General features: G+C 47.7%; 1 protein-coding gene across 3 annotated transcripts in view; it reads right to left on the reverse strand.

The window, feature by feature from the left end:
- ilk (integrin-linked kinase) overlaps positions 1-13,467 on the reverse strand; it is a 118,108-nt gene that overhangs the window by 33,921 nt on the left and 70,720 nt on the right. For all 3 annotated transcript variants that reach the window (XM_063054801.1, XM_063054802.1, XM_063054803.1), the window contains exon 7: positions 1,949-2,034. In XM_063054801.1, the coding sequence (XP_062910871.1) occupies positions 1,949-2,034 (86 nt within the window). The remainder of the gene's footprint in view (positions 1-1,948; positions 2,035-13,467) is intronic.

Here is a 13,467-nt window from a genome sequence, read left to right on the forward strand (position 1 = left end):
GGAATAGACTGGACACAAGGAACCCCCTTCGAGTATCGCTGTCTCCTATCACCCCTCGATAGGACCGTCTTGTTGCAGGAAAACAAGCCCAGGGCTCCCATTGATTCAGTGATATTGGTGTGTTGCAATGATTTTATATGTTCATATGGGGAAAATATGTGCTGTTTGTTTAATTTCCAAACGTTACTTAAAATGTTATGATGCTATTGACTTATATAACCATATAACAATTGCAGCACGGAAACAGGCGATCTCTGCCCTTCTAGTCCATGCCGAACGCTACTCTCACCTTGTCCCACCGACCTGCACTCAGCCCATAACCCTCCATTCCTTTCCTGTCCATATACCTATCCATTTTTTCTTTAAATGATAATATCGAACCTGCCTCTACCACTTCTATTGGAAGTTCGTGCCATACTTATTTCAAGCTCCCCTGATAATTGACTTATCTCTATATTCATGCGAGGAAAATATGCGCTGTGTTTAATATTAAATTCCTTAGATAAACCCTTTTAGAAACGAAATTGAGTACATTTGCCACTTATCACCTGTATTCCGGTCGTGATTAACACCCTCCCCGCCCGAACAGAATCGCTAAAATCAATTTGTAAGGGGGGGGGGGAAGGAGGAGAATCGGCACGTACACGCATGCGCACAGAGGTGCCCGCGCAAGGCTTCATGGTCATTGTAGTCTTATTCTGGGAAAACAACGAATCTGACTGCTACTCTCGTCCGTTGGCAACAGACCCCACCCCCCCGGACGGCCGGTCCGCAAGAATATTGTCAATATTAAACCAGTCCGCAATTCAAAAAAGGTTGGGGACCCCTGAACTAGAACACCGGGGGTATCGGGGTCACAGGGATTAACTAGAACACCGGGGGTATCGGGGTCACAGGGATTAACCAGAACACCGGGGGTAGTGGGTTCACAGGGACTAACCAGAACACCGGGGGTATTGGGGTCACAGGGATTAACTAGAACACAGGGGTATCAGGGTCACAGGGATTAACTAGAACACCGGGGGTATCGGGGTCACAGGGATTAACTAGAACACCGGGGGTAGTGGGTTCACAGGGACTAACCAGAACACCGGGGGTATCGGGGCTCACAGGGATTAACTAGAACACTGGTGGTATCGGGGTCACAGGGATTAACTAGAACACCAGGGGTATCGAGGTCACAGGGATTAACTGGAACACCGGGGGTATCGGGGTCACAGGGAGAAACTAGAACACCGGGGGTAGCGGGGTCACAGGGATTAACTAGAACACCGGGGGTATCGGGGTCACAGGGATTAACTGGAACACTGGGGGTATCGGGGGTCACAGGGATTAACTAGAACACCGGGGGTATCGGGGTCACAGTGACTAACCAGAACACCGGGGGTATCGGGGTCACAGGGACTAACCAGAACACCGGGGGTATCGGGGTCACAGGGACTAACCAGAACTCCGGGGGTATCGGGGTCACAGGGATTAACCACAACACCGGGGGTATCGGGGTCACAGGGATTAACCACAACACCGGGGGTATCGGGGTCACAGGGATTAACTAGAACACCGGGGGTATCGGGGTCACAGGGATTAACTAGAACACCGGGGGTATCGGGGTCACAGGGATTAACCAGAACACCGGGGGTATCGGGGTCACAGGGATTAACCAGAACACCGGGGGTATCGGGGTCACAGGGATTAACCAGAACACCGGGGGTATCGGGGTCACAGGGATTAACCAGAACACCGGGGGTATCGGGGTCACAGGGATTAACTAGAACACCGGGGGTATCGGGGTCACAGGGATTAACTAGAACACCGGGGGTATCGGGGTCACAGGGACTAACCAGAACACCGGGGGTATCGGGGTCACAGGGATTAACTCGAACACTGTTTTTCGGTCACAGTGATTACTCAAACATCGGGGTTTTAGGAGTGTGAGGAAAGATGTTACCTCCCCTGAGTGGTTCTCGTTGAGTTTATGGTTCAGGGTGAGCTGTTTGTAGTCAATGCCAGCGTGTTTGTTCAGTGTTCCATTTCCTGCAAACAGTACAACAGGTACATGTTCACTGCCTTCGCTGTGGTGCTGTTGGACCAAATCACACCCCAGACACTGACCAAACCTGTAGACTGACCCTCACCCCAGAGACTGATCTACACCACCAACAGACCCACACACGTGTTGTAACCCACAGTGACACCACCAACCAGTGTAACCCCAGTGCAATGAGACTTGTCCACACCCTGCAGATACTTACCATCACCCCGCAGTCTGACCCACAGCTGTGGTGAAACCCAGTGTAAGCAGTCCAACACACACCCACCAACTCAGTGTAACCCCAGTGTGGCTACACCTACCCACACCCCCACCCCAGAAGTCCACCAATACCCCATGAACTGATCCACACCACGAGCTGACCTGACCCACTCCCTGCGAAATGAATCACACCACCGACTGACCCACAACCGGAAACACACCACCAACTGACCCACAACCCGAACCATACCACCGACTGACCCACAACCGGAAACACACCACAGACTGACCCACAACCCGAACCACACCACCGACTGACCCACAACCGGAAACACATCACCGACTGACCCACAACCCGAACCACACCACCGACTGACCCACAACCGGAAACACACCACCGACTGACCCACAACCTGAACCACACCACCGACTGACCCACAACCGGAAACACACCACCGACAGACCCACAACCCGAACCACACCACCGACTGACCCACAACCGGAAACACACCACCGACTGACCCACAACCGGAAACACACCACCGACTGACCCACAACCCGAACCACACCACCGACTGATCCACAACCCAAACCACACCGACTGACCCACAACCGGAAACACACCACCGACTGACCCACAACCCGAACCACACCACCGACTAACCCACGACCCGAACCACACCACCGACTGACCCACAACCAGAAACACACCACCGACAGACCCACAACCCGAGCCACACCACCGACTGACCCACAACCGGAAACACACCACCGACTGACCCACAACCAAATCACACCACTGACTGACCCACAACCAGAAACACACCACTGACTGACCCACAACCCGCAGACCAAACCACCCCTGGGATGTAATAAATGGACATACCTGCACCACAGACTGATCCGCAGCCCACAGAACGACCCCGACCTACCGTGTCATTCGCAGACCAACCCACACTCCACAGACTGACTCAACACCAAAAGACCAACCAACAGCCATTGACTAAGACCTACTGTGTAACTCACAGACTGACCCACACAAACGGGAACTCGTGGGTTGAACAGGGAGTAGGGGACTCAGCCCAATATACCATGGACACATCTGTCCCTACCATTGGTAGCATCTACAGTACATGAGGCACAGCCTCAAGAAGGCAACATCCACCATCAAAGATCCCCACCATCCGGGCCATGCCATCTTCTCAGCTCCCATCGTACAGGAGGTATAGAAACCTGAAGTCCTACACAACCACATTCAGGAACAACTGGAGTCATAAATAAGTACAGCACAGGGAAAGGCCCTTCAGCCCATCTAGTCCATGCCAAAACCTTCCCAATGACCTGCACCAGGACCACAGCTCTCCATATTCCTACTGTCCATGTACCTATCCAAACTTTTCCAAAACATTGAACATCACATGGACCACTTGTGCTGGCAGCTCATTCTACACTGTCATGACTCTCTGAGTGAAGAAGCTTCCCCTCATAGAACATAGAATAGTACAGCACAGTACAGGCCCTTCGGCCCACATTGTTGTGGCGACCCTCAAACCCTGCCTCCCATATAAGCCCCCACCTTAAATTCCTCCATATACCTGTCTAGTAGTCTCTTAAACTTCACGAGTGTATCTGCCTCCACCACTGACTCAGGCAGTGCATTCCATGCACCAACCACTCTCTGAGTAAAAAACCTTCCTCTAATATCCCCCTTGAACTTCCCACCCCTTACCTTAAAGCCATGTCCTCTTGTATTGAGCAGTGGTGCCCTGGGGAAGAGGCGTTGGCTATCCACTCTATTCCTCTTAATATTTGTACACCTCTATCATGTCTCCTCTCATCCTCCTTCTCTCCAAAGAGTAAAGCCCTAACTCCCTTAATCTCTGATCATAATCCATACTATCTAAACCAGGCAGCATCCTGGTAAATCTCCTCTGTACCCTTTCCAATGCTTCCACATTCTTCCTATAGTGAGGTAACCAGAAATGGACACAGTACTCCACGTGTGGCCTAACCAGAGTTTTATACAGCTGCATCATTACATCGGAACTCTTAAACTCTATCCCTCGACTTATGAAAGCTAACACCCCATAAGCTTTCTTAACTACCCTATCTACCTGTGAGGCAACTTTCAGGGATCTGTGGACATGTACCCCCAGATCCCTCTGCTCCTCCACACTACCAAGTATCCTGCCATTTACTTTGTACTCTGCCTTGGAGTTTGTCCTTCCAAAGTGTCTCCAGGTTGAACTCCATCTGCCACTTCTCAGCCCACTTCTGCAACCTATCAATGTCTCTCTGCAATCTTCAACAATCCTCTACACTATCTACACCACCACCAACCTTTGTGTCGTCTGCAAACTTGACAACCCACCCTTCTACCCCCACATCCAGGTCGTCAATAAAAATCACGAAAAGTAGAGGTCCCAGAACAGATCCTTGTGGGACACCACTGGTCACAATCCTCCAATCTGAATGTACTCCCTCCACCATGACCCTCTGCCTTCTGTAAGCAAGCCAATTCTGAATCCACCTGGCCAAACTTCCCTGGATCCCATGCCTTCTGACTTTCTGAATAAGCCTATCGTGTGGAACCTTGTCGAATGCCTTACTAAAATCCATGTAGATCACATCCACTGCACTACCCTCATCTATATGCCTGGTCACCTCCTGAAAGAACTCCATCAGGCTTGTTAGGTATGATCTGCCCTTCACAAAGCCGTGCTGACTGTCCCTGATCAGAGCATGATTCTCTAAATGCCTATAGATGCTTTCTCTAAGAATCTTTTCCAACAGCTTTCCCACCACAGATGTAAGGCTCACTGGTCTATAATTACCTGGACTAACCCTACTAACTCTTTTGAACAAGGGGACAACATTCGCCTCCTTCCAATCCTCTGGTACCATTCACATGGACAACGAGGACATAAAGATCCTAGCCAGAGACTCAGCAATCTCTTCCCTCGCCTCGTGGAGCAGCCTGGGGAATATTCCGTCAGGCCCCGGGGACTTATCCATCCTAGAGTATTTTAATAACTCCAACACCTCCTCTCCCTTAATATCAACATGCTCCAGAACACCAACCTCACTCATATTGTCCTCATCATCAAGTTCCCTCTCATTGGTGAATACCGAAGAGAAGTATTCATTGAGGACCTCACTCACTTCCATAGCCTCCAGGCACATCTTCCCACCTTTATCTCTAATCAGTCCTACCTTCACTCCTGTCATCCTTTTCTTCTTCACGTAATTGAAGAATGCCTTGGGGTTTTCCTTTACCCTACTCGCCAAGGCCTTCTCATGCCCCCTTCTTGCTCTCCTCAGCCCCTTCTTTCTTGCTTCCCTATATTCCTCAATAGACCCCTCTGATCCTTGCTTCCTAAACCTCATGTATGCTGCCTTCTTCCACCTGACTAGATTTTCCACCTCACTTGTCACCCATGGTTCCATCACCTTACCATTCTTTATCTTTCTCCCTAACATCCTGCAAGAGATCGCTAAACATCGACCACATGTCCATAGTACATTTCCCTGCAAAAACATCATCCCAATTCACACCTGCAAGTTCTAGCCTTATAGCCTCATAATTTTCCCTTCCCCAATTAAAAATGTTCCTGTCCTCTCTGATTCTATCCTTTTCCATGACAATGCTGAAGGCCAGGGAGCAGTGGTCACTGTCCCCCAGATGCTCACCCACTGAGAGATCTGTGACCTGACCCGGTTCGTTACCTAATACTAGATCTAGTTTGGCATTCCCCCTAGTCGGCCTGTCAACATACTGTGACAGGAATCCGTCCTGGACACATTTAACAAACTCTGCCCCATCCAAACCCTTGGAACTAATCAGGTGCCAATCAATATTAGGGAAGTTAAAGTCACCCATGATAACAACCCTGTTATTTTTGCACCTTTCTAAAACCTGCCTCCCAATCTGTTCCTCGGTATCTCTGCTGCTACCAGGGGGCCTTTAGAATACTCCCAATAGAGTAACTGCTCCCTTCCTGTTCCTGACTTCCACCCATACTGACTCAAAAGAGGATCCTGCTACATTACCCACCCTTTCTGTAGCTGTAATAGTATCCCTGACCAGTAATGCCACCCCTCCTCCCCTTTTTCCACCCTCTCTATCCCTTTTAAAGCACTGAAATCCAGGAATATTGAGAATCCGTTCCTGCCCCGGTGCCAGCCAAGTCTCTGTAATGGCCACTACATCATAATTCCATGTATGTATCCAAGCTCTCAGTTCATCACCTTTGTTCCTGATGCTTCTTGCATTGAAGAACACGCACTTCAGCCCTTCTGCCTTACTACCTTTACACCGTTTATTCTGCTTCTCTTTCCTCAAAGCCTCTCTGTATGTTAGATCTGGCTTTACTCCATGCACTTCTTTCACTGCTCCATCGCTCAGGGTTCCATCCCCCTTGCAAATTAGATTAAACCCTCCCGAACCATGCTAGCAAACCTACCTGCAAGGATATTGCTCCCCCTCGAGTTCGGGTGCAACCCATCCAATCTGTACAGGTCCCACCTTCCCCAGAAGAGATCCCAATGATCCAAAAATCTAAAACCCTGCTCCCTGCACCAACTCCTCAGCCACGCATTCAACTGTCATCTCCTCCAATTCTTACCATCACTGTCACGTAGCACTGGCAGCAATCCTGAGAACGCCACCCTTGAGGTCCTGTTCTTCAGCTTTCTGCCTAGTTCCCGAAACTCACACTTCAGGACCTCATCCCTCTTCCTGCCTATGTCGTTGGCACCAACATGTATCACGACTTCTGGTTGCTTTCCCTCTCCTATCAGGATGTCGTGTTTCCCTTAAACTTCTCACCTTTCACCCTCAAGCCAGAACTTCAGGTTGTAGTCCCATCCAACCTCAGTGGGGAAAGTCTGCTTAGATTACCCTATCTGTACCCCTCATAATTTTGTACACCTCTATCAAATATCCTCTCAATCTTCTACGTTCTTAATAATATAATCCTAACCTATTCAATCTTTCCTTATAACTCAGGTCCCCCAAACCCAGCAACACCCCTGTAAATTTTCTTTGGAGTTTTTCAACCTGGTTTACAACCTTCCTGTTGGTAGGTGATCAAATCTGCACACAATACTCCAAATTAGATGCCACCAACATCTTATACATTTCAACCTAACATCCCATCTTCTGTACTCAATGCATTGATTTATGAAGGCCAATATGCCAAAAGCTTTCTTTATGACTTTCTTTATGCATGACATTCTGAAGTGGGAGGGTGACCAGCCAGATGTCGTGGTGCACATCGGTACCAATGACATAGCAAGGAAGAGTGAAGAGGTCCTGGACAGTGAGTATAGAGAGCTTGGTAGGAAGTTGAAAAGCAGGACCTCGAGCGTGGTAATCTCAGGTTTGCTACCTGTGCTAGGTGCCAGTGAGGGTAGGAATAGGATGCTCTAGAGGAGGAACAAGTGGCTGAGGAACTGGTGTAGGGGGCAGGGTTTCAGATTTCAGGATCATTGGGACCTCTTCTGGGGCAGGTGGGACCTGTACAAGAGAGACGGGTTACACTTGAACCACAGGGGGACCAACATCCTTTCAGGGAGGTTTGTTAGTGCTATTGGGGAGGCTTTAAACTAGATTTGCAGGGGGATGGGAACCAGAGTGCCAGAGCTGACAGTGTGGCTGGGGTGAAAATAAATGATGTTGAAAGTTTAAGCAAATCCGCTGATAGAAAGGTTGTGAGTGGTGGTAAAAATCTTCTGAGGTGTATATATTTCAATGCTAGGAGTATTGCGGGGAAGGCGGATGAGTTGAGGGCGTGGATTGACAGTGGAATTATGATGTTGTAGCAATTACTGAAACTTGGCTACAGGAGGGGCAGGACTGGCAGCTTAATATTCCAGGGTTCCGATGTTTCAGATGTGATCAAGGCAGAGGAATGAAAGGTGGGGGAGTAGCATTGCTTGTTAGGGAAAATATTACAGCAGTGCTCAGGCAGGACAGATTAGAGGGCTTGTCTACTGAGTCCTTATGGGTGGAGCTGAGAAACAGGAAAGGTTTCTCGAGGTCCTGGCCATCCACATTAGTGGGATTGTATTACAGACCACCCAATAGTCAACGAGACTTGGAAGAGCAAATCTGCAGAGAGATAGCAGGCAACTGCAGGAAACATAAAGTTGTGGTGGTAGGGGATTTTAATTTTCCATACATTGATTGGGACTCCCATACTGTTAGGGGTTTAGATGGTTTAGAGTTTGTAAAATGTGTTCAGGAAAGTTTTCTAAATCAATATATAGAGGGACCAACTAGAGGGGATGCAATATTGGATCTCCTGTTAGGTAACGAATTAGGGCAAGTGACAGAAGTCTGTGTAGGGGAGCACTTTGGTTCCAGTGATCATAACACCATTAGTTTTAATTTGATCATGGATAAGGATAGATCTAGTCCTAGGGTTGAGGTTCTGAACAGGAAGATGGCCAAATTTGAAGAAATGAGAAAGGATCTAAAAAGCGTGGATTGGGACAGGTTGTTCTCTGGCAAAGATGCGATTGGTAGGTGAGAAGCCTTCAAAGGGGAAATTTTGAGAGTGCAGAGTTTGTATGTTCCTGTCAGGATTAAAGGCAAATTGAATAGGAATAAGGAACCTTGGTTCTCAAGGGATATTGCAACTCTGATAAAGAAGAAGAGGGAGTTGTATGAAATGTATAGGAAACAGGGGGTGAAACAGGGGGTAAATCAGGTGCTTGAGGAGTATAAGAAGTGCAAGAAAATACTTAAGAAAGAAATCAGGAGGGCTAAAAGAAGACATGAGGTTGCCTTGGCAGTCAAAGTGAAGGATAATCCAAAGAGCTTTTACAAGTATATTAAGAGCAAAAGGATTGTAAGGGATAAAATTGGTCCTCTTGAAGATCAGAGTGGTCGGCTTTGTGCGGAACCAAAGGAAATGGGGGAGATCTTAAATAGGTTTTTTGCGTCTGTATTTACTAAGGAAGCTGGCATGAAATCTATGGAATTGAGGGAATCAAGTAGTGAGACCATGGAAACTGTACAGATTGAAAAGGAGGAGGTGCTTGCTGTCTTGAGGAAAATTATAGTGGATAAATCCCCGGGACCTGACAGAGTGTTCCCTCAGACCTTGAAGGAGACTAGTGTTGAAATTGCGGGGGCCCTGGCAGAAATATTTAAAATGTCGCTTTCTACGGGTGAAGTGCCGGAGGATTGGTGAGTGGCTCATGTTGTTCCGTTGTTTAAAAAAGGATCGAAAAGTAATCCGGGAAATTATAGGCCGGTGAGTTTAACGTCAGTAGTAGGTAAGTTACTGGAGGGAGTACTAAGAGACAGAATCTACAAGCATTTGGATAGACAGGGGCTTATTAGGGAGAGTCAACATGGCTTTGTGCGTGGTAGGTCATGTTTGACCAATCTGTTGGAGTTTTTCGAGGAGGTTACCAGGAAAGTGGATGAAGGGAAGGCAGTGGATATTGTCTACATGGACTTCAGTAAGGCCTTTGACAAGGTCCCGCATGGGAGGTTAGTTAGGAAAATTCAGCGGCTAGGTATACATGGAGAGGTGGTAAATTGGATTGGACATTGGCTCGATGGAAGAAGCCAGAGAGTGGTGGTAGAGAATTGCTTCTCTGAGTAGAGGCCTGTGACTAGTGGTGTGCCACAGGGATCAGTGCTGGGTCCATTGTTATTTGTCATCTATATCAATGATCTGGATGATAATGTGGTAAATTGCATCAGCAAGTTTGCTGATGATACAAAGATTGGAGGTGTAGCAGACAGTGAGGAAGGTTTTCAGAGCCTGCAGAGGGACTTGGACCAGCTGGAAAAATGGTCTGAAAAATGGCAGATGGAGTTTAATACTGACAAGTGTGAGGTATTGCACGTTGGAAGGACAAACCAACGTAGAACATACAGGGTTAATGGTAAGGCACTGAGGAGTGCAGTGCAACAGAGGGATCTGGGAATACAGATACAAAATTCCCTAAAAGTGCCGTCACAGGTAGATAGGGTCGTAAAGAGAGCTTTTGGTACATTGGCCTTTATTAATCGAAGTATTGAGTATAAGAGCTGGAATGTTATGATGAGGTTGTATAAGGCATTGGTGAGGCCGAATCTGGAGTATTGTGTTCAGTTTTGGTCACCAAATTACAGGAAGGATATAAATAAGGTTGAAAGAGTGCAGGGAAGGTTTACAAGGATGTTGCCGGGACTTGAGAAACTCAGTTACAGAGAAAGGTTGAATAGGTTAGGACTTTATTCCCTGGAGCGTAGAAGAATGAGGGGAGATTTGATAGAGGTATATAAAATTATGATGGGTATAGACAGAGTGAATGCAAGCAGGCTTTTTCCACTGAGGCAAGGGGAGAAAAAAACCAGAGGACATGGGTTAAGGGTGAGGGGGGAAAAGTTTAAAGGGAACATTAGGAGGGGCTTCTTCACACAGAGAGTGGTGGGAGTATGGAATGAGCTGCCAGATGAGGTGGTAAATGCGGGTTCTTTTTTAACACTTAAGAATAAATTGGACAGATACATGGATGGGAGGTGTATGGAGGGATATGGTCCGTGTGCAGGTCAGTGGGACTAGGCATAAAATGGTTCGGCACAGCCAAGAAGGGCCAAAGGGCCTGTTTCTGTGCTGTAGTTTCTATGGTTTCCATGGTTCTATGGACCCTATCTAGCTATGATGCCACTTTCAACAAAAGATGTACCTGTATTCCCTGATCCCTTTGTTCCACCACACTCCTCAGTGCCCTACTATCTACCTTATCGGATCATTTCTGATAACCATCAAAACTGCCTTTCTCCAATTTAGAATTTCAGCACTTGGATCAGACCTATCTCTTTTCAAATATACTTTGAAACTAATGGCACCATGGTCTCTATACAGTTCCCTTACACAAACTACTGTCAACTGCCCTGACTTATTCCCTAATAGCAGATCCAGTATTGCACGCTCTCTGGCTGGGACTTCCATGTACTGATGAAGGAAACTTTCCTGGACAAATTTGAACAAACTCTATCCCATCTGGTCCTTTTACAGTATGGGAATTACAGTCAAGATGTGGAAAGTTAAAATCATCTAATATAAAAACCTCATGTTTCTTGCAACAGTCTGTGATCTCTTTACAATTTGGTCCCCAAATCCCTAGGACCTATGGGTGTTCTGTAATATAGCCCCATTAACATGGTCACACCGTTCTCATTTCTCAGTTCCACCCATAATGCCTCACTCGTTGAGTTCTCCAATCTGTTCTGACAGAGCACTGCCATGATGTTTTCCCTGACTAGTAACACCACCCCTGCTCCTTTCATCCCTCCTGCTCTGTCATGGCTAAAAGAACAGAACCCCGGAATACTGAGCTGCCAGTCCGGCCCCTCCTGCACGTCTCACTAATAGCTACTGTGTCATAATTCCAGGTGTTGATCCATACCCTGAGCTCATCCACCTTTCCTACGATACTTCCTGCATTGAAATATACACAGCTCAGGACACTGCACCATGCTCAACCTTTTGATTCCTGACTGAGATCTCACCAACAAGTGCCTCCACAACCTCTCCACTAACTGTTCTGGCACTCTGGTTCCCATCCCCCTGCAACTCTAGTTTAAGCTCCACTGTGCAGCATTAAACAAACCTTCTCATTGGGCTATTAGTCCCCCGCCAGTTCAGGTGCAAACCGTCCCTTCTATACAGGTCCCACATTCCCTGGAAGAGAGCCCAATGATCCAAAAATCTTATGCCCTCCCTCCCACACCAACTCCTTAGCCACATGCTAAACTGAATAATCTTCATAGTTCTGGCCTCACCAGCACATGGCACGGATAGCAATCCTGAGATCACAACCGTGGAGGTCCTGCCCTTTAACTTAGCATTTAACTCCCTCTGCAGAACCTTGTCACTCATCCTACCTACGTGGACCATGACTTCTGGCAGTTCCCACGTAAGAATGCTGAGGACTCGTTATGAGATGTCCCAGGCGCTGGCATCTGGGAAGCACATACCATATGGGAATCTTGTTCTCACCCTGAGAATCCCCTGTCCATTCCCCTAACTAACGAAACTCCTATCACCACAGTATGCCTCTTCTCCTCCCCTCCCTTGAGTCACAGAGCCAGACTCAGTGTCAGAGACCCAACCACTGTAACTTTCCTGTTAGGTCACACCACCCCTCCCCTATAGTATCCAAAGTCATACATATATTGTTGAGGCGATGGCCACAGAGCACTCTGCACTGGCTCCTGAACCCTTTCCCCCTCCTATCACCCAGTTTGCTGTGTCCTGCACCTTGGGTGTAACTACCTCTCTATATGTTCTATCATCCTTTCAGCCCCCCACTCTTCCAAGGTGATCTGGAGTTCATCCATTTCCAGCTCCAACAGCTGAACACGATTGTTGGAAGCTGCAGCTGGATGCACTTTTCGCAGTTGTAGTCATCAGGGACAATGGAGGTCTCCCTGCTTCCCACATCCCTCAAGAGGAGCATTCCACTATCCTGCCTGTCACCTCTACTGTCCCAGCTGAGCAGATATAAAAAAGGGAAGGGAATAAAGCTTAACCTAGAGCTTTTCTTTTCTTTCTCTGACTGAAGCTTCCAAGAGCTAAAGTGTCAAGATCACCACTCTGACTGTCCACTCAGAACATGGCTGCGCTTGCTCCTCTCTACCTTACATTTGCTCCTGCTAATCAGCCTCAAAGGCAGATTGGTCACTGGTCAAAGATTCATTACTCTGCCACATCCTGCTGCTCCCTTTTTCTACTTTGGAAAAATCAAGTCCTTTCAAACTTCCGCTGACCGCATCGGTCTCTGGTCAAAGCTCTATCACTACCGGTGAACTAACTGGCACAATCCTGATCACCACCTCATCCCCACAACACTACAGACCACCTATGGTGCTGCCTGGTATTTGTCTCTGACGTGTCTTCCTCTGCACTGAGGTTTTGTGTTTGCACTAAGGTATTTTTCTCTTTCTTCCCTGTCTTGCATTATTTATGGATAATTTCTGTTCTGTGAGTTGTGTGTACCCACGTACCCTTGAATCTGCTGCAAGAATGTCACAATCCCTGCCACCCTAATGCACACTCATAAAGAGTCTTAGAGTTACAGAAAACTCCTAGTCCAGTGACCTGCACCCAGACCATAGCCCTCCAGACCCTTCTCATCCATTTACTTGCAACACACATCAAAGTCGCTGCTGAACGCAGCAGGCCAGGCAGCATCTCTAGGAAGAGGCA

This window comes from Mobula hypostoma, chromosome 7 (genome assembly GCF_963921235.1).
Source record: "Mobula hypostoma chromosome 7, sMobHyp1.1, whole genome shotgun sequence".
Classification (NCBI taxonomy): domain Eukaryota; kingdom Metazoa; phylum Chordata; class Chondrichthyes; order Myliobatiformes; family Myliobatidae; genus Mobula; species Mobula hypostoma.